At 48.4% G+C, this 21,621-nt stretch overlaps 1 protein-coding gene and 1 non-coding gene across 5 annotated transcripts in view; one reads left to right on the top strand and one right to left on the bottom strand.

The window, feature by feature from the left end:
* Positions 1 to 20,021, bottom strand: part of PFAS (phosphoribosylformylglycinamidine synthase) — a 39,592-nt gene extending 19,571 nt beyond the window's left edge. Inside the window, exons 1-15 of one of the 4 annotated variants that reach the window (XM_053361228.1) lie at positions 19,932 to 20,021; positions 14,416 to 14,563; positions 14,060 to 14,195; positions 13,049 to 13,154; positions 12,734 to 12,920; positions 11,938 to 12,043; positions 8,206 to 8,346; positions 7,027 to 7,151; positions 6,677 to 6,805; positions 4,515 to 4,646; positions 4,186 to 4,314; positions 3,453 to 3,526; positions 2,755 to 2,911; positions 1,483 to 1,544; positions 565 to 726 (exon numbers count right to left, since the gene is read on the bottom strand). In XM_053361228.1, coding sequence (XP_053217203.1) covers positions 565 to 726; positions 1,483 to 1,544; positions 2,755 to 2,911; positions 3,453 to 3,526; positions 4,186 to 4,314; positions 4,515 to 4,646; positions 6,677 to 6,805; positions 7,027 to 7,151; positions 8,206 to 8,346; positions 11,938 to 12,043; positions 12,734 to 12,920; positions 13,049 to 13,154; positions 14,060 to 14,195; positions 14,416 to 14,554 — 1,785 coding nt within the window. In that variant the 5' untranslated portion in view covers positions 14,555 to 14,563; positions 19,932 to 20,021. Of the gene's footprint in view, positions 1 to 564; positions 727 to 1,482; positions 1,545 to 2,754; positions 2,912 to 3,452; positions 3,527 to 4,185; positions 4,315 to 4,514; positions 4,647 to 6,676; positions 6,806 to 7,026; positions 7,152 to 8,205; positions 8,347 to 11,937; positions 12,044 to 12,733; positions 12,921 to 13,048; positions 13,155 to 14,059; positions 14,196 to 14,415; positions 14,564 to 17,687; positions 17,894 to 18,125; positions 18,158 to 19,931 lie in introns of those variants that run through there. The other 3 variants (XM_053361230.1, XM_053361229.1, XM_053361227.1) reach the window with 3 other exon arrangements.
* TRNAQ-CUG (transfer RNA glutamine (anticodon CUG)) lies at positions 18,358 to 18,429 on the top strand. The gene has a single exon. It is a non-coding gene; the product is annotated as a tRNA-Gln (tRNA).
* Positions 20,022 to 21,621: the final 1,600 nt, after the last annotated feature.

Below are 21,621 nucleotides of genomic sequence, written 5' to 3'. Positions count from 1 at the left end.
GAAAAATAGAAGCAGAAGCTTCAAAACTCCCACTCACCGGAAAAGGGGGGGAAGAAATGCAGAACCCCAAGGTTCTCAGCTGCAGGTAGTTCCCACAACTGGACACTAGTGGCCAAAATTGTGGAAACCTTTTGGGGAAAGTGTATTTCCAAGGTTTGATGGCTCATAACACCTGACTGGCTCTCTAAACACTCCTGCTCACTGGCTACATTCAAATGAAGGAATGTAGCAAGTTGTGCTTCCCTTTTCTGGTTATTTGGCTATAACTTTTTATAGAATACAGACAATTGAACAAACCTTGTTGCATTGCATTCTTCATTAAATTATCTTTCCATTGATATATAATTTTAAGGCATTATTTTTTTAAAAAAAAAAGTGGTGTTATGAGCCATCAAACCTCAGAAACAAACTTTTCCCAAAAGGTTTCCACAATTTTGGCCACTAGTGTAGTTTATTGTTATGTCCAAATAACGCCCATGGTTTTCTGCACAGTCCTTCCCACATCAAGGCAGTCGGCATGGTGGGTTTCAGCCATTCTCTCCACCCCTTCCCCTGCTGTCTTACCCGTCCATCGCCACTGATCTTGCCCACGAAGTCGACAGGGCACCTCTCACGGCGGGCAAGGCGTCGCAGGAAATCTGCATGGCGTGGGCGTAGCAAGAGGGCATTGGACTCTTGGTACTCAGCACCCCAGATCTCCAGAACGCTCAGCGTGGGGTCTCCTAGCTGGGAAAAGGAAGAAAGAGAGAAATTGAGTGACGAAGAACTGACTGAGAAGGCAGAGGGCCTTCTCGGCGGTGGCGCCCTCCCTTCAAATGCCAAGGAGATAAAGAACTACATAACTTTTAGGCAATCCTGTATCAGAAAGCTTGATGTTTTACTATGTTTTTATATATGCTGTAAGAGTTCACGGGCACATTCCAGCCAGGCAAACACTCAAGGAGGGTGCTAAGCCAGACGTACCGGGTGGGAAAGAGAAGATGCAGCCCAGACAAATACCATATTTTTCACTCTATAAGACGCACCAGACCACAAGTTTTTGGAGGAGGAAAACAAGAAAAAAAAAATTTGAATCTCAGAAGCTAGAACACAGCAAGAGGGATTGCTACGCAGTGAAAGCAGCAATCCCTCTTGCTGTTCTGGCTTCTGGGATAGCTGCACAGCCTGCATTCGCTCCATAAGACACACACACATTTCCTCTTACTTTTTAGGAGGGAAAAAGTGAGTCTTATACAGCAAAAAATACAGTATATCTGGAGGGCCACCTCTAGCCTTCAGGTCTGAATTTCTCCACCCAGATGTAGATTTAATTTGGGATTTTCCCAGATTTTTGTTTGCATGGGTTTGTTTTTAAATCTACTGCTCCCTGCTCTGTGCATTTAGGGAAACATCTATGGGGAAGTAATCAATAGATATAAAGGACAGCAGACCAGAAGACAAAGAGCTTGGTGTCTGTAGGAAAGTCATAAACGAGAAACAGACCTGGAAGCGGCTTGCGTAGATGACAGCCCCGGCTGGCTCGCTCAGTTCCTTCAGCACATTCCCTAAAACAGAAAGCAAGAGTTTCTTTGGAGGCCACACACACACACACACACACACACACACACACATCCTTGAAGGTAGCAGCTACTATAATTCTTCCAAACTTATTCTCACCCAGAAAAGCAACCGTCAATGGCCTACTGTTCGCACCCAGCTCAAAACATTCTTATCTCATGTTCTTCAACCTTGGGTCTTCAAATACTGCTGGACTACAACTGCCACCGACCCCTGATAGATAACACTAAAGATCAGGAATGATAGGAATTGTAGTCCAACAACATCTGCAGACCCAAGGTTGAAGAACATTGTCCTTATCCATCCAGGTAGAGTTGACCATCTCTACCTTTGGAGGGAAAAGTTAACCACAGCCATACATTCCCTGGGGGAACCCCTGATGGCCAAAGACAACCTTCTCATCTTCCATTTCCTCTTCCTAAGGCATCCAGACCACAAAACCATTGCTATTCACAAATCATTTACTGCCGCTTAGTTAACATAATTTCTTTGTAGCAATGTAAACATAAGAGCCTGCTGGCCAATCAAATCCAGCATTCTGTTCTCACAGTGGCCAACTAGAGACCTGTGGGAAACCAGAAAGCAGGATTTGACCCTAGGACCTCTTGCACCGAAAGCAAGAATCAAACCCTTAGGCCAATGAGCCAGTTAATGTACCAAGCAGGTATAGAATTCTTATAGTGAAGTCGGCTATGATACAGGGGGTGGTTTGTCTTAAGGTCATCCCATAAGCTTTGTGGTCAAATGGGACATTTAGGGACGTAGGGACACAGGAAACTGCCTTCTGCCAAGTCCGAACTTTGATCCATCTAGCTGGGACACATCCTTGGTGTAGCTAGCTCAGAATTGCTGTGACAACTCTCCAGGGTTTCAGGCAAAGGGACATCGCTAGTCCTACCCAGAGATGCCGGGGATTGAACTTGCGGCCTTCTGCATGTGAAGCAGGGGATTTTACCTCTGAGCTACGGTCCTTCCCTGGTCCCCCAACATTACAAAGGAATATCCTGTTCAACCACATCTGAACCACTAGAAACCGTTCTGCTCTTCATCCTGCAAGTTTCCCCTTCGCCGTAAGGTCCAAACGCTCTTCAGCTGCCGCATGTGGCCCAAATCAAACCACTCAGGAGGGGGAAAACCTGGAGCACATACGGCTCAGCCTATAGCCACGTTCCCAAAAGCCTTCTCCGAGCCGCTCACCATTGCCTCCAGCGCCCTGGTCGTGCAGGCTGCAGATGGGATTGCCTTCCCCGTTCTCCACGCACCCTCGCAACACCCGGTTCATCTTCTGCTCCATTTCAGCATCGCCACGTTGCACCGCCCCAAAATCCAGTTCGCTGGCGTTGTCCCCTTGCACCTGCACACATGGGGAGCATTTGCAGGTGTGAAGGGCTTCGCGGAGGGAAGCGGTAGCTTTGTCGGCAACGGGCAGTCGCCAATTAAGAAGGCCAAGGAATGAGGCCAATAAGCAGGGCCATCATTGCCTCCTGCCCAGCAGTGGCATAGCAAGGTCACGTGGTAACCAGGGCGGAAAATTGCTTGTAACACCCCACCACCACCCCCCGCACATTGGGATTTATTTATTTTTTGCCTGCAAAAATGGTTTGACTTTATTTCATATATTTTTTGCAGAGCCAAAGTTATTGAGCTTTTTACACCAGAAGGAAGCCTGCACGTGCCACAGCGTCTCTCACAGACGTTGAGTGTCACACAGCATTTTGTCACACACACATCCCGGGAGGTGACACCCGGGGCAAACCGCACCCACCTTGCTACATCTCTGCTGCCCAGGACTCCTAAAAGATACCTGCATCTCCGAACCTTCGCCTTAAGGCTTTGATAGGGAGATGCCACCTTCACCTGCAAAGGTGAGGAGCAGAAGGCAACGCCCAACTTACCTGGATGGAGGAAGCAGCTCCTCCCCCAACACCAATTCGATAGACAGGGCCTCCAACCTTCACAACATTCATACCTGAGAAGGAAATGGGAACTTGAGTCGCAATTGTACAGTTGGAAAGAAAGAAAGAATCTAACATCTGGTCCAAATTCAATATTCTGAGAATCTCAACTGTGATTTGTTTTCTTTCAAAAAAAAAAGGCTCTAGTCCTCATGACTCCTTGGGAGCATCTGGTAAAATATCAAAATGCAAGTGATGGGAGGGTGGGATTTCCACAGCAGCAAATGCTTCAGCAGCTCTTTAACTTCCCCAAGCTCAACAGAGGTACCATAACACATTTTTGCAAAATAAGCAAGCACTTATTATTATGAACTGCCCCAGTTCCTGCAGTCATCATCATCTGAGACCCTTCTCCAGGTGCCCCATTCATGGGAGGTTCAAAGAAGGCAAGAACTGGACTTTTCAGTGATGGCCCCCCAATTCTTTTCGTAAGTCCCTTTGAGCTACATCTTTTTTTAAAAAAGTGACTAATAAGTTTAATAAATACTACTACTACTACTACTACTACTACTAATAATAATAATAGAGTGGTAAATTCATTGTTGTCAATCGATCGATGAATCATTTTTGCATGAGCAAATGCATCAGCGCTGAAGGAATAAAGAGCATGTGTATTAGATGCATATCACAGCAAGCGCAATCTCCCAAACAGGCTAAATTAAATAAAAATTACCAGGCTGTGGGGCTTCCTTGCGGACGTGGGCATCTTCCATCGCTCCAATCCCACCACTGAACATGATAGGCTTGATCCACTCGTGCCGTTCGCCATCTGCCAGACGGAGCCCGAAAGAACGTGCAAAGCCTGGAAGACAGGTGATGGGGGGCTTTGCTCACATTTCCAAACACACAGCCTTCCTCGTTCTCCCTCGCTTTGGACTCTCAGATGCCCTAAGTTGTCGCTAAAGGATGCCGGGGTTTCAAAGAGAGAAACAAACCAACCAGCCGGACGCTGTACCTCGGAAGCGAGAAAGGGGCCAAATATCATCATGCCGCAAGCCTCACCTGCCAGGACGGGTTCCCCAAATTTGTTGCCGTAGTCTGAAGCGCCATCGCTGGCTCTGATGGCAACCTCCACAGGTGGGGCAAAGTTGTCCGGATACAGCAGGGACGGATCTTCCCAGGGTAAAGTGTATCCTGCGGTGAGGAATGGGAAAAGAAGAGGACAGATTTCTCCCATAGCCTAGGGCTGCTTCAAATCACCTTTGTGCATGTACACCTTGCTGCCTTGGCAGGGGCACTGGGTATAGGGAGGGCCTTCAGCCGCCCATATTGAGGGGGCCACCATCCCCCGCTGACCCCGGCTGAGCACTGGCTTGCTGGGCGGCGCAGAGGGCGGTTTTTGCCCTCCATGATCTCCCGCCACAATCACAAAGCACTCTGGCAATCCTCAAAGGGATGTTTGTGCGTCCCGGAAGACGTGGCCCGACTGGGGGACAGGCATCGTGCATGTGATGTCATGCAGGTGAGACGCCGCCCCCCCAAATGTCGGGCCCAACTCGGCACACCTGTGTCTTGGATTGGAGGGCATGACTGCCTTATTAAGAGGAGCTTCTGGTCTGTCTCAAGAGACTGTCACATGGCACAATTATCTGGGCATATTTTATAGGGCATAAGTAAAAGGATTTCAAATCTGCACAGGAGCAGGCAGGGGTGCTTAGCTGACCTGCCATCACTGACGTCATCACAGCTTACTGGAAGGGAGAAGGGCAAGTCGCCATGGGGCAAACACACTGCCAGGAGCACCCGATTGTTTCCACCGGGGTTATCGCACTATGCCAACCTTGCTGGTGCCCCCACCTCTCTTTCCTGGTAAGCCACAGCAATGCAAGCAGCAGGGGGGGCAGCTAGCACCCTTGCTCCACCAACTGCTGGTCTTGGTGCTGCTTGAGAAATCTCAGCTTTATAATAAATAATAATAATAATAATAATAATAATAATAATAATAATAATAATAATGGCTCCCGGTGGAGTACAGGATCAGGTTTAAGGTGCTGGTTTTAACCTTTAAAGCCCTATACGGCCTAGGACCCTCGTACCTACGGGACCGCCTCTCCTGGTATGCCCCACAGAGAAACTTACGGTCTTCAAATAAAAACATCTTGAAGGTCCCAGGCCACAGAGAAGTTAGGCTGGCCTCAACTAGAGCCAGGGCTTTTTCGGCTGTGGCTCCGACCTGGTGGAACACTCTGTCACAAGAGACAAGGGCCCTGCAGGACTTGACATCTTTCCGCAGGGCCTGCAAGACAGAGCTGTTCCGCCAGGCCTTTGGCCAGGGCACAGCCTGACTCCCTCCCTCAGCAATCTTCGCAGAGCTCTGGCCCAATGGTGGCCAGTGGCTTGAATTTAATTAATTTTATAATGAATGATTTTAGAGTGTTGTTTGTGTTGTACTTTTGTATTGTTTTATTGTTGTTAGCCGCCCTGAGCCCGGCTTCGGCTGGGGAGGGCGGGATATAAATAAAATTTATTATTATTATATAATAATAATAATAATAATAATAATAATAATAATAATAATAATGTCTCTGGTTATCAAGGTAGGCACCACATGAAATCTCAGAAGTCAGACAACTTCCAATCATTAGAAAGCAAACATTCAGTGCTTGGGCTTTGCTTCTCAGCTGGTCAAAGTTATGCAAATATATTTGATTGGAGTGATTTATTCAGCAGATTCTACCTTCTTGTGGCAAATGGGAGGGATCGCCTCACTGGCATGCAGTAAGCACAGTTCTACTGCTAATAATCATTTTATTATTTATATGCCTCCTATCTGACTGGATTGCCCCTGCCATTCTGGGCAGCTCCCAACAATTTATAAAGCCACAGTAAAACCTCAAATATTTTTAAAAAAACAACTTCCCTATACAGAGCTCCCTTCAGATGTCTTCTATGGGAAGGCGTTCCACAGAGAGGGTGCCACTACAAAGAAGGCACTCTGTGTGGTTCGCTGTAACCTCACATCTCGCAATGTGAGAACCACCAGATCCTCAGAGCTGGACCTCTGGGTCCAGGCTGAACGATGGGGGTGGAGACTCGGACGGGAGGGAGGAAGGAATCTGGGGTGGGGGGAGAAACCTGTACAACACCCATCCATTTGTTGCCAAGCAAAACATCCTTCTGCAGCTGCCTTTTCAGTATGTTGAGCCCAAGCCACCGCTACTAACCTGGTATGAGCAGATTGCCGAAACTGTAGCCAGCGGTGCCAGCGATATAGTGGGCCCCGCGGCCTGTGCACTGCACATCGCGGATCCGCCCGCCAGTCCCAGTGGTGGCACCGCTGAAGGGAGCAACGCCTGCAAGGAGAGTTTAAAAGCAATGTCAAAGCCCACACAAATGCACTCCCTCCGCAGAGCACCCAGACAGGTTATTCATAGACTCTGTCAATGCAAAGAAGCCTGCTATTTGTTTGAGGTGGTAGCTGTCCACAGGGGTGCCTGCCTGCCAGGAGAATTTACGATGCGCTAGAAATAAGCACCCTGCCCTTCAGACCATGCCCCCTTTCCCATCCACTCACCAGTAGGGAAGTTGTGGGTCTCAGCTGTGAAAATGACGTGCCGGGTGGACGTCCGCTTCTCAAAGGGGCTGGAACGAGATGGGTCGCTGGGCCACATCGAAAGGACCTCTCTCCCTTGGATCGCACTGTGTTGGGAAGACAACACACACACTCAGCTTCAAGAAGCCACACGGCTTCTTGCCAAGTAAATTGGGGAAAATGTGGTAAGGTTAAAGCTTACTGGGAAATGATATATAATGAGTTATAAAAAGATGTTCAGAATAACTTTTATAAAAAACAAACAAACCCCAGAAGCTTTTCTTTTGGGAATTATAGGGACAGAACTACCTAAATTGTATAGAAATTTATTCATGTATGCTACTACAGCGGCAGGAATGTTACCTGCCCAAAATGGAAAGAAGCAGAAGTCCCAGAAAAGGAAGAATGGATACAAAAACTTATGGAATATGCAGAAATGGCAAAACCTACCAGAAGAATAAGAAATCAAGGTAACAAACTCTTTATAAAAGAATGGAAATGGTTCATTGAATATTTTCAGTTAAATTGTAAACAGATTAAAAACATTAGCAGGATTAGTGTAATAAACTGCAGTTTTATAAGAGTAGATAATTAAATGAGTAAATTAAATGAATTTGGATATGCAGAAGGTATGAAAAAATAAATTTAAGGAAACGCAGGAAGAGGGGGAAGGAAGTCAAATTTTGAAATGTTGAATGGATTGTAAAATTAACGAAATGAATAAATTTGAAAAGTATAAATAAAAACTAAAAAGGAAGAGGAAGAAGCCACACGGCCACCGAAAGCCACACATGGGAAGGGACTCCCAGCTCCCATTGACTGTAGCCAACAAGGCCAAAAGTCAGGCATGATGGGAGTTAAGACTCTGTCCACATCTGGAATGATCAGAGTTCCTCAGCCAGGCCTTAGGAGTTGGCTCAAAAGCAGTTGTCAACCTGGGTCCCTGCAGACAATGTGGGATGCAAACTCCCCTCAGCCTTGACCAAAGGTCAGGGATGATGGTAGTTGAGGTTCAACCGAATCAAGGAGGGCTACAGGTTCTCCACCTCTGTTCTAGGCCTGCCCCATTGCTTCTTCTCTGCTCCCGAGACGGCAACAGGGGGTTGAGACCGCCATTTTGCAGGCCACCCGCTCCTCCCGCCGGTTCCCGAAGACCCCCACCTGCTGTTGTCGCAGAACTTGATGACGTTGTTGGGGTTGCTCCGCTCCTGGGTCTTCATGATGGACTCGAAGAGGGACTCCTTGAGCTCCTGCCCATCCACCAGGAGGCGCCCCTTGAAGAACCAGTGGCGACTGTGCTCGCTGCAGGAAGAAGAGGCGGGTTTAGGGAGACAGGAAGCCGCTGGGCGCCAGGTCAGGCTATTGGCCCATCTAGCCCAGCTTTGCAGGAACTCAACTAGATAAAGATCTTCCATGCCTACTATTTGCCTTTAGAGTCCTACTTTAGTGGCAGGGACTGAAGCATGCGCTCTGTTGGAGCCATGCTCTTATGATCCACTGCGATCAGGTTTATTTTCTTCTACTCACCATTGAACAGCCCCTTAAGCTTTGGAAAGGGGGCTAAGAAAGCCATTTTAATGAACTTGTTAACGGTTTTTTGCAAAAAAAAAAAAATCCCAGGTCTAACCAAAGATCAAGGGTCTGGAAACCAAGCCTTATGAGGAATGGTTGAGGGAACTGGGCATGTTTAGCCCGGAAAAGAGGAGACTGAAAGGAAATACGATAGCCATCTTCAAATACCTCAAGGGCTGCCACATGGAAGATGGAGCAAGCTGCTTTTCTCCTGCGCCAGAGGGCAGGACTCGAACCAATGGCTTCAAGTTTCAAGAAAGGAGATTCCGACTAAACATCAGGAAGAATTTTTGACAGCAAGAGCTGTTCGATAGAGGAACAAACTCCCTTGGGAGTTTGTGGATTCTCCTTCTTTGGAGGCTTTTAAGCAGAGGTTGGAAGGTCATCTACCATGGATGCTTTAGTTGAGATTACAATTCTATGATTCTATGGTTGAGCATCCTGTTTCCCAGAGTGATGCCTATGGGAAGCTGAAATAAGCCCCTTCCTAGCCACTGTGATCCACGCGACGGTCACCTCCAGACTGGATTATTGTAACTCGCTCTACGTGGGGCTGCCCTTAAGACTGACCCAGAAACTCCAGCGGGTGCAGAATGCTGCAGCGAGACTCCTTACGGGGTCTTCGCTGCGAGATCACATTCACCCGGTGCTATATCAACTGCACTGGCTCCCGGTGGAGTACAGGATCAGGTTTAAGGTGCTGGTTTTAACCTTTAAAGCCCTATACGGCCTAGGACCCTCGTACCTACGGGACCGCCTCTCCTGGTATGCCCCACAGAGAAACTTACGGTCTTCAAATAAAAACATCTTGAAGGTCCCAGGCCACAGAGAAGTTAGGCTGGCCTCAACTAGAGCCAGGGCTTTTTCGACTGTGGCTCCGACCTGGTGGAACACTCCGTCACAAGAGACTAGGGCCCTGCGGGACTTGACATCTTTCCGCAGGGCCTGCAAGACAGAGCTGTTCCGCCAGGCCTTTGGCCAGGGCACAGCCTGACTCCCTCCCTCGGCAATCTTCGCGGAGCTCTGGCCCAATGGTGGACAGTGGCTTGAATTTAATTAATTTTATAATGAATGATTTTAGTGTGTTGTTTGTGTTGTACTTTTGTATTGCTTTATTGTTGTTAGCCGCCCTGAGCCCGGCTTCGGCTGGGGAGGGCGGGATATAAATAAAATTTATTTATTTATTTATATATTCCTGTTATCATTCCCCATCAAGTGTTCACCATTTGCTCCTCTGGACTTAAGAGGTAGATAGAGCAGTGGTTTTCTGTTGGGATATTCCATTCCACCCTAAGGAACAGGCATGATTATTGTGTGTCACATGCCTGTTTACACTCCAGCACAGCTTGCTGGGAACTTCCGTTTGTGTATAGCTTTTGCTTATGCTGTCTTGCTTTGGACACAAAGGGGATCGGAAATGTTTTCCTTTTGTCATGATGAAAAGTAATCGGAAGGGAAGCGGGTGGCGCTGTGGGTTAAACCACAGAACCTAGGACTTGCCGATCAGAACATCAGCGGTTCGAATCCCTGCGACGGGGTGAGCTCCCATTGCTCAGTTCCTGCTCCTGCCCACCTAGCAGTTCAAAAGCACGTCAAAGTGCAAGTAGATAAATAGGTACCGCTCCAGCGGGAAGGTAAAAGGCGTTTCCATGTGCTGCTCTGGTTCGCCAGAAGCGGCTTAGTCATGCTGGCCACATGACCTGGAAGCTGGCTCCCTCGGCCAATAAAGCGAGATGAGCACCACAACCCCAGAGTCAGCCATGACTGGACCTAATGGTCAGGGGTCCCTTTACCTTATGCTGAATAAATTGCTTGTAAATATGCTTACACATACTCTCCTGGCACTTCTGTTGCATAGCGTTATCTCTGCTGATTAGAGCGTGCCCTAGCTTTTGAAGTTCAGGTCACTGATTTATGCGGTACCAAGGACTGGAGTTTGTCCGGTACACTGGCCGGTGGTATGGAGCCAGCTGGGGGCCTGCCAAGTGCTCCCGCTTCCTTGCTTGTATGCCAACATTTTCAACCAGTGTGCCGTGGCACCCTGGGGTGACTTGAACGATGGTCAGGGGTGCCGTGGGCAGCACTGACCTCTCTCTCTTTCCTTCCTTCCCTCCTCTAATGCCCTCTTGCATCTCTGCTTCCCAAAGGCTTGTATGGCTGCTTATTCCAGTAGCCCTGTCTACAAGTACCACAAGCGAATGGTGGCTCTGGCGCTGGCCAGGGGGTGCTGATGCCAGGAGCCGAGGTGGCGTCAGAGTGAATTAGCAAGCAAGCAGGCAAGGGAGCCCAGCCAGCCAGTCCGCCAGCCCTTGCTGTTGGGAATGGACAGACAAGTCCTAGGCTCTTGTGGGGCAGTGTGGGGAGGCACCTCTTTGGGGCAGGAGGGCAGCTCAGAGACCGGGGGTGGTGGCAGCGGTTGCCCAGGGGATTCCCAAGCAGAGGAGAGAGGAGAGGAGGCTGAGGGAACACGTCACAAGGGAGGATGTTTCAAAAAAGGGTGAGAGGCTGCCAGCTCTGCAGGCAAGGGGTGACATAACTGGGCTCCTGAGCCCCACATGGGGGCCGCAGAAAGAATACAGTTCGTCAAGGGAGCTGTGGACTTTTGAAAGCCTCTGGCCTAGGACCCTCGTACCTACGGGACCGCCTCTCCTGGTATGCCCCACAGAGAAACTTACGGTCTTCAAATAAAAACATCTTGAAGGTCCCAGGCCACAGAGAAGTTAGGCTGGCCTCAACTAGAGCCAGGGCTTTTTTGGCTGTGGCTCCGACCTGGTGGAACACTCTGTCACAAGAGACTAGGGCCCTGCGGGACTTGACATCTTTCCGCAGGGCCTGCAAGACAGAGCTGTTCCGCCAGGCCTTTGGCCAGGGCACAGCCTGACTCCCTCCCTCGGCAATCTTCGCGGAGCTCTGGCCCAATGGTGGCCAGTGGCTTGAATTTAATTAATTTTATAATGAATGATTTTAGAGTGTTGTTTGTGTTGTACTTTTGTATTGTTTTATTGTTGTTAGCCGCCCTGAGCCCGGCTTCGGCTGGGGAGGGCGGGATATAAATAAAATTTATTATTATTATTATTATTATCCAACACCTATTTGTTTGGGTTTTTTTTTAAAAAAATGAAGTCACTTTTGACCCAAAAAAGGGCCCTCTCCCACACCCACAAGGCAACTTGCAGTTGAAAAACTTTTACTTTATAAAAACTTTGCATGGTGAAAATCTGCGGGACTCAATGCTGTAAGATGGCCTCCCCTGAGCCTCAAGCAGGAAGGTTTTTCCCAGTTCCCGCCCAACCCCTCTGCACCCCACAGCCAAGCAGACACCTGTTGGACTGAGCGAGATCAAAGCATTCCACGCTGGTGGGATTCCTCCCAAGTTTCTTGAAGAGGTCAGTGTAAAAGTCCAGATCCCAGGAATCAAAAGCCAGACCTGTAAGGCAGAGAAGCGTCTATAGTTTATCCTAAACACATACACACAAACCTGGCCAAATAAAGAATATTGTTTCTCATAATCAAGGGAAACTGGGACAGAACAGAGTTCCACTTTCAGAGGTAGGGCCAGAACACTCTCTGACTGGGGTGAACACAGCTTTATCACCTCCCTCAGAAGGCGGTGGACTCTCCTTCCTTGGAGGTTTTTAAGCACAGGTATGCCATGGATAGCTGAGTTGAGATTCCTGCATTGCAGGGGGTTGGACTAGATGACCCTCAGGTCCCTTCCACAGCTCCAAAATTCTATGAAACCCTTTAAGACCAGAAGGCTGAATCCCTCTAGATCTGTGTTTCCCAAGCCTGGTTCTCCAGCTGTTTTTGGACTACAACTCCCATCATCCTTGACCAATGGGTCTTGCAAGCTAGGGATGATGGGAGTTGTAGTCCAAAAACAGCTGGAGACCCAAGTTTGGAAAACACTGCTCTAAATCCACGTGGGTCTCTGCAAGTGAAAAGGAGAGAAGAAAGGATCCAATGAGATATTTGTTAAAGCTGTGCCCATGCAAGCTAGGGTCAGACAATAATAAGTTCGGTGTTAGCTTCCAGAAACTGGCATTCAGAATCAGAGCATGGCCACTGAAGGTCCTCCATCTCTATCCAAGCCCAGCTTTACCCTGCTGATTCATACCGAGCTGGTTGTTGGCTTCGACCAGAGCAGGTCTCCCTTCTCCCAAAATATCGACATGGAACACAGGCTCAGGGCAGGTGGCTATAGCAAAGCTGCTGATGGGTTCTGGGTAACACTGCTCTGTCATCCGATCATACAGCGTAGACGATATGGAGGCCTCCTGGAGTGCCAATGGGCGCTGCCCACACTGAAAGAGAAGGATGTGGAAGCCATCGGGTTAAATGTTTCCAAATCCCTATGGGGTTCTTGCATATGTGGTGACATAAGGAATCTAACAGCAGTTTTCTTCCTGTGTTTAGACCCACCCACAGTCACCTTGAAAAGGTATCGACGGGAACATTCGATTCGGTCAATCTTTTCCAGTCCGGCTGCCCAGCACACCGACACTGCATTTGTGGAATACGCAGTTGAGAAATTCAACCTACAAACATAAAACATTTGTTTCAACAAAACCTGCTCCTTCCTTTGGGGGGGGGGTCTATTTTCACCTGGCTTGGGAGGTGAGGAACCCTGTCTGACTGCAGAGACACCCTGCTTCTGCAGTTTGGGACCCCTGCAGACCTTCGGGGTGGGGGGTGTTGTTTAAGGTCAAGATTTAGTTTGAATTATTAGCAGACAGTTCAATTTTACTGTACATTCATTAATAGATGTTTTTGTTAGCCTTTATAACTATTTAAATTTTCATATGGCTTATAACAACCAACTATGTGAAATTATTTTGATGTGGCCTACAAATAAACAACGCTGTTGGTTAAGTAACATAAGTTAGCAAATGAAAGCTGTCATATAACATTTGATTCAGCTGTAAAGGCCGAGTTTCAGACATCACAACTAATCCATGGTTTGTCTGTTGTGGTCAGGCATTGGGGCGGGACGCTCCTTCCTACCAACATACTCCGATTTCCATCCTCCTTCTCAGTAGCTGTAGTTTGCCCTGACATCAAATCCACAAAACCATAGTTTGCCACCAGACACAAACTGCAAACCATGGTTCTTAAACAAGAGTTTCCAGTTCTGCTTTGGCAGCAAACCACTGTGATATGTTGTCCTCCCCCCTTCAGATTTCACAGCAAACTATGGTTAGCGTGAACCAGGAAATGAAGAAGGAATCTCAACCAAAGCATCCATGAAAGATTACTGTCCAGATTACTTCTGCTGAAAAACTTCCAAGGGAGAGGACTCCTGGGGTACCTTTTAACTCTACAATTGCCTGAGGCCTGTTCATGATGCCTGAAACTGGTCGATACATGCATTCTCTCTCTCCCCCTTGCCATTATTGTATAGGACGTGGGCAGAGTGGCTTTTTTCCCTCAGCTCAGGACGTACCGAGGGCCGACCTCTACCAGCAGATCTGAAGGAGTTGGGCTAAGGAAGGACTTGGGTGCGATGTCGCCGGGTTCAAAAGGGCAACCAAAGATCCACAGCAGCTTCTCCGTCTCCTCAGAGTTTGGGGGTGTTTCTCCTGGCGAGGAAACAGAAGGGAGAAACGATTATAGCTACCCACAATGCAACAGGGCAATCACCCAACAGGCAACTGGCTCTGCGACAAGAAGGGGTGGGGGGCAGCGCCATGCCAAATCTCTACCCACTCAAAAAGGAAAAAAAGAATCAATATACACACCTCCCTCCATACCTCCCCATTCATTCAGAATCCAGACACAGTCCGTGTCCCATTTTCGTACCTGTCCAGTTGACGTTGAAACATATTTCCTTCTGCACCCCTTGGAGGCCATTATCCAAGATGGCTTCAGCCGAACGCAGAAGTGTGGCCACTTCAGTGTCGTCCTCGCTGGGCCGCTGGTAGTAGTGTAGGACCCCCATGGCGGAGTCCTGCCAAGGAAAGAAGAGAAAGCAACTGTGAGGGACTGCTTGGGATGGCGTTTTGCAAGGGGCCTCCATTTTCCTTTTTAAAAAAAACACACAAGATGAGATGGAAGGTTCTATGGCGGAAGGAACGTAAGTCAGTGGCAGTAAAACTGCCTTGCGTGTAGAAGGTTCAGTAAGAACATCGGGCCGAACGCCCATCTAGTAGCCATTGACAGCACTCTCCTCCATAAAAGGTGCATCCAGGTAGGGTTGTGGGTGTGAAACCCTGGAGTTGCTGCCAGCCAGTGTAGACTACATAGAGCTAATTGGACCAAGGGTCTGACTCAGCTTCCTAGGTTGGTCTATCAGGCCATGCAGGGACAGGAAGGGTGGGCAAAGGGAGCAGATGCCACAGAACGGCAGGAAGAGACCCATGGCAGGCGAAGGACCACAGTAATGGAGGGAGCAGGGCTTGCCAGGCGTCGACTAGGCCTGCGATTCAAGGCACAAAAGGGTGGCTGTCCAGATGTTATAATAATAAAATAATAATAATAATAATAATAATAATAATAATAATAATAATAATTTATTATTTATACCCCACCCATCTGGCTGGGCTTCCCCAGCCACTCTTGGCAGCTTCCAAAAAAATATATATTAAAATACTGTAATACATCAAACATTAAAAGCTTCCCTAAACTGGGCTGCCTTCAGATGTCCTCTAAAAGTCTGGTAGTTGTTGTTCTCTTTGACATCTGGTGCGAGGGTGTTCCACAGGGAGGGCGCCACTACCGAGAAGGCCCTCTGCCTGGTTCCCTGTAATTTGGCTTCTCGCAGTGAGGGAACCGCCAGAAGGCCCTCGGTGCTGGACCTCAGTGTCCGGGTAGAACGATGGGGGTGGAGACGCTCCTTCAGATATACTGGACCGAGGCCATTTAGGGCTTTAAAGGTCAGCACCAACACTTTGAATTGTGCTCGGAAACGTACTGTAGGGAGCTCCCAGTCCCCAGTCTAGCTGCCGCATTCTGGATTAGTTGTAGTTTCCGGGTCACCTTCAAAGGTAGCCCCACGTAGACCGCATTGCAGTAGACCAAGTGGGAGATAACCAGAGCATGCACCACTCTGGCGAGACAGTCCGCGGGCAGGTAGGGTCTCAGCCTGCGTACCAGATGGAGCCGGCAAACAGCTGCCCTGGACACAGATGTTGAACTCCACGCCCCAGCCAGCGACCAGGGATGGTGGGAACTGTAGCCCAACAACTTCTGGAAGGCCAGAGCTTGCCCATCCTTGGCATAAGACACTGAGCAAGATGCCGGGGGGGGGTGAGCATACAGACAGAGCTTACCAGTGTGTGTCTGCCAACAGATGAAGAGGCTTTGGTGGCAGGGCCAGCCCAAGACATTTTGACACCTGAGGCAAACCACAAAATGGCGCTCTCCTCACCAGGGAAGAAGGGTGAAGGTGTCCATTGGGAACAAGGGTAGGAGAAGACCAATAGCACCTCCTATATACCAAAAGGCCGCTGTAGAAGTGCCAGCAGCAGCAGGCAATGCATTCCTTGGAGGACAGATCTGCTGCCCCTGTGGATCCTGCCGCCTGAGGCCGTTGCCTCACTTTGCCTCACGCATGAGCCGGCCCTGAGTGGGCTGAATCAATCATAGAGTTTCCCACCCACCCCCTTTTCTCAATGTCCCTCTCCACCCCAGAATCCACCTTGCGCTAATCACAGATGTCCCAAAGGCCAGCTCGCTGGAGCCAAATATCCCAGAGATAAGGAGAAGCAAATAGGTCAGTGGCCTCCGAATCACATTTCTTGCTTCATCGTCCAAGTTTCAAAAGCTCAGGGAACATCCCCCAATTCTCCGCCTCTCAAACTGCAACTGAGAACAAACGGCAAACCACACACCGCGTGCAACCAGCAGAGATTGGCTCTGTGAACGTGGCTCAATCCTTTATTCTTTTCACACCATCTAGCTAAAGTTAACTGGGATTTCACTGTCACTGCCACCAGTGAAGTCCTGACTAAAGTGTTGATGCTCTTATTGATGATTAATAACATTATCATTAAAGCACCAAGGTGTTTTATGAAGTGCAAGAGGGCAGTTCCCTGCCCCCAAAGACTCTACAGTCTAAAATTCAACCCAAAGGAGGCACTAGGGAAATGGAGGCAAGGATAATCAAGGGAGGAGGATGCATTTAATTCAGGGACATAGACTAAGGGTTAGTTAGTCTTGGCTAATTTTAAGCAGATTGAGGACTTCATGCAGTCGCCCATAAAGATACCTAAAGAGAAATAGGTGATTGATGCCTAAGGGCCTCTGCAGACATCCTCTTTATTGTGCATTCATTATTATTTGTGCTCAATATTGTAACATTATGCGCTCCCACTTTCAATACTGTTTGCTGCTGCAAAAGGTTCAGCACAGATATTCTGCAGTTTTCCAACTTGCACATGCCCTGCAACTGCCTGCTAAAATCCTGTAACTAGAAAATAAAATTGTACTGTATACTTGCTCACATGTTCTGACTACAGCCACAACCTGCGGGTAGACACTGTCTCTCCACGTGCACAAGCATTTGTGTGAAAGGGGGCACACGGGCTGATTTGTAAAAATGATCGTGGGCTGGCCTCTTCTAACCCCCCCTTTTTTTTAAAAAAAGTCGTGTTTGGATCACACGTTGCTCTCTAGGCACAGGACTGCGTCTGCATGCCTCTGTTCACCAGCCCTTTCTACAAGCGAGGAATCATCACGTGTGGACCCACACACGGGTTCGGTATTATTTCTGAGAGGGATGTGAAAATTAACATAAGCAGGAGCAAAAATTAATAAATCTGTAGCACCTTGAAGATGAACTGTTGCAAGAGCTTCCGCGACCTGGAAGCAATCCCGGGAAAGATTGGATTCAGCCCTGCAAAGTGGAAACTCACCAACAACTTCCGCGCGCCACACATAGCCTCTGCTAGTTATACCCAACACGTCCGCAGCGGTCTAGAGTTCGAATCCCGTGCAGAAGCACTTCCTACCCCACCAGATCGTAGCGCGCGGCCGCGGAGCAAATGATTGGGGTCCCCGCGCCCCTGGATCTGGCAAGGGGCCAGCCAGCCTTCCCACGCTGGTTCCCCGCGTGGCATCGAGATAACGATTACCTGTGGATGTCGCGGGGTGCCTCCTCTCTCACACGCTCTCTGAGCCCCACAACAGCGCGATCTTCTACCCCGGCGGTCCCTCGATCACGGGGCGAAAAGAGGAGCGCCTGCCTTCACTGCGCTAGGGGGAAAAGTTTACTGCGCGCAGCCCCTTTGGTGGGAGGAGAAAAGAGGGACGATCCGCAGGGGAGGCGGTGACTCGATGCAGCGCCCTCCCCATTGGCCGATCCCCCTGCCTCCCTTCTGCCTCCCTCCCTCCTGGCCTTGAATGGAGGCACGTGGGGGGCGATGGCCAAACTTTGTTGCCCGGGGGGAGAGGTCGGGGGGGGGGAGGTAAACCCAGGAATCTTGATCACATTCCTCCGTACGATTTCCCTAGAGAGAGTCATTATCTCCACCCCTCACCTCGACATTTTGCCTCCCAAATGCAGTCCTTACCCCCCAATCACCTATTCTGGAGATCGGAGCCTGGAAGAGAACCCAGGCGTCCTAGCTCATTCTCCTCCCCTCCCGCGCCGAGAATGCGCTCTTCTCCCCGCGCCCCTTGTTGATCGTCGTTCAAAAACCTTTTTGTCTTTTTCTTTCTCCAAACCACTTAACTCTCTGGGGGTTACGAGGTAGCAGAGCCAGGTAGCTAATTGTCTCGTAACCAGGGAAATTTCTTGTGTAAGGTTCCATGGTGTAATGGTTAGCACTTTGGACTCTGAATCCAGCGATCCGAGTTCAAATCTCGGTGGAACCTACTGCTTGGGTTTTTTTTTGTGAAGACAAGGAACCTTTGCAAGAACCCTTGTGGGCAGAACCCACGCTTGCAGGCAAAATGGGTTCAGAATCGATCATTGGTTGTCCGAGATTTATTATTGATTGCTTGATTGAGATCCAACAGCAATGGCAAGAGACTACAGAAGGCGGCTGCTGCCAGCCAGTGCAAGCAGTCCTGGCTTAGATGGACAAAAAGTCTGGTGCATTATATGGCAACTTATTTCTGTTTCTTTGGATACAGACTAGCAGTATGCCCAGAGTAACTATATAATGGACTCAGCTACATTCGTAAAGATAAAGCACTTTATATGCGTTATAACACTGTAACACCAGATGGTTGTCTTTCGCCAGTGGGATTTCCCTGTATGAAGTTTACAACCTGTTTAACTGATTCACATTTTTGATGTGTCTACATTCAGCCTGTAACAGGAGTGCCCAACCTTTTTTCAAAGAGGGCCAGATTTGATTATCTGAACATGTGTGAAGGCCAACCAAAGTTGAGCTTTTTTAAGGACTGAAGTTATTGAGCTTTTTTTTTTGAGGATTTAACCCCCAAGTTGTTCAACTTTTGAGCTTTTTGAAGGATTTTACCCCAGGACATATGCTGCAACGGGAGCCGGATTACATCGATCAGCAGGCTGGATTAGGCCCCCGAAACAGACTTTGGATGCCTGGCCTATAACTATGGATATACACTAGTAGCTAAGTCTAATGCCAGGAGGGGGAAGCACAAAAAGAAAGGAAAATTCCAAAGTCCTTATTAGAGTGACAATTTTATTAGAGCAACCAAAACCGTAGGTCGATTACCTCAAAAACCTGACCAGGGCACATCCAGAATATTGCTGTTTTCTGGTGGGATTCAGTCACATAACAACAAATTAAGGTATTGCAGTTAAAGTCAATCAGGGGTGCTGGGTGATTTGCACAACGAAGTACAGTGGTACCTCGGGTTAAGTACTTAATTCGTTCCGGAGGTCCGTTCTTAACCTGAAACTGTTCTTAACCTGAAGCACCACTTTAGCTAATGGGGCCTCCCGCTGCTGCCTTGCACGATTTCTGTTCTCATCCTGAAGCAAAGTTCTGAACCTGAGGTACTATTTCTGGGTTAGCGGAGTCTGTACCCTGAAGCGTATGTAACCCGAGGTACCACTGTACAGTGATATGTTGTTGTTGTCTGTCCCCCCCACACACACACACCTTCAGATTTCACAGCAAACAATGGTTAGCATGAAGCAGGAAACACAGAAGGAAATTGACTCTCCTTCCTTTGGTGTTTTTAAGCAGAGTTTGGATGGCCATCTGTCATGGATGCTTTAGTTGAGATTCATACAGGGGGTTGGACTAGATGACCCTCGGGACCCTCCCAATTCTGATTCTAAGTTATAGTAGGATTTGGCTTCTGCTACACACAGTGCCTTTACTGCGCTCTTATTAGCCAGAGCTATTGCTTTAATAAATATAATAAATGGGTGTTGTACTTACCCCTCTGCTCTACTACTTAAGTCGCCCAAGTTTAGGCTCTGCCACCTGCGGTTCCCTGTAGCTTGTGGAGCTCCTTCCCTTCTCAGCCCATTCTAAATTTATATGTGCACATTGTGACCAAAGTTCAGATTTGAGCCAGAGTGTGCATTTCGACATCCAACCACAAAGGCACTTTTACCATTCTTTAGAAATATCACTCCCTGCCACATCATGATCAGGTTTAAACTAGCTAAGACAAGACCCAGGTCTCCCAAAATTAATTGGGGTCGGGGGGTGGAATTGATCATTTTTACCTTTGTGGAATTCAGTGACCCTCCCCAGGGTGGATAAGCAGATGCTCTCCCTGTCATTGGGGTGTCAGCGATTAACAGTTCCCAGATCTATTATTAACCAGCTCCTGGTGAATACAGAAAAAGCCATCTGGGATCAGACCACCAGTCTGGTTCAGCAGGCAGAAGAGTCCGGAGGCAGCAGCTCTGAAAACGCTGTTCTTTAGCCACACCAAATAAATAAATAGTTACAGGTACACTGCCTCTGAACATGTCAGTTCCATTTATCCATAATGGCCGATAGCTATGGATAGCTATGACTTGGGCAGAGTCCCAAGGGCCAGCTAGAGACGGCTGGACACAATGGGTCAGTGTGTCTTGCTGTTAACCAGAAGATTAGTGGTTCGAGCCCATCCAGGGACAGCTGTGGGCAGGATTCCTGCATGGCAGGGGGTTGAGCTAGATGACCGCTGGGGTCCCTTCCAACTCTACAATTCTATTATTTGGGCCCTAGGCCTGAGTTTCAGCAACTAACTATAAAACCAGCCTCCGATAGTTAGGGTCCAATTCTCTCTATCCAGGGCCTTCTGCCAGAATTGCTTGTTTCTTTTACCAACTGAAGCTCATCTTCCTTCTTGACAGACAGACAAAAGAGGTACTGATGGGAGAATTATTACATTAGACAAATTCATGCAGGATAAAGCTGTCAGTGGCTACTAATCTTGGTGGTTGGGTTTTACCTCTGCTGCTTCTGAATACTTTTGCTTGTTTGCTTCCAGCAGGAGGAAGGCACTGTGAGAATGGGATGCTGGACCAGATTGGGGCACTGGCCTGACGCAGGCGGCTTCTTTTCATCCAGGACAGGCAAAAGGAAGAGATTGTAACAATGCAAACTTTAGCAGATGGGGTTTGTCTATCACGCTGCTGAGGTGGGAGCCAACAGATCAGGCTGGATGTAGGGAAACTTAACGGCGGAGGGTGGTCGTTTCCTGTACTTTTTATTATTGATTTTAGAGTGGATTTCATGCTCTTTATTCAGCTCATAGTGGTGAGGAGGAATGGAAGTTCACCCAGAATGTCTGCCTTATATACATTACCGTATTTTTTGCTCTATAAAACTCACTTTTTCCCCTCCTAAAAAGCAAGGGGAAATGTGTGTGCGTCTTATGGAGCAAATGCAGCCTGTGCAGCTATCCCAGAAGCCAGAACAGCAAGAGGGATCGCTGCTTTCGCTGCGCAGCGATCCCTCTTGCTGTTCTGGCTTCTGGGATTCAGAATATTTTTTTTCTTGTTTTCCTCCTCCAAAAACTAGGTACGTCTTATGGTCTGGTGCATCAGAGCGAAAAATACGGTATTTACACAATGGGCCCCACGTGATTGGCTAATTCCGGGATTCTCCTATAGGCCAATCAGGTTGTGGA

Source organism: Podarcis raffonei, chromosome 13, assembly GCF_027172205.1.
Source record: "Podarcis raffonei isolate rPodRaf1 chromosome 13, rPodRaf1.pri, whole genome shotgun sequence".
NCBI lineage: Eukaryota > Metazoa > Chordata > Lepidosauria > Squamata > Lacertidae > Podarcis > Podarcis raffonei.
This window is presented reverse-complemented; position numbering and strand designations above follow the sequence as displayed.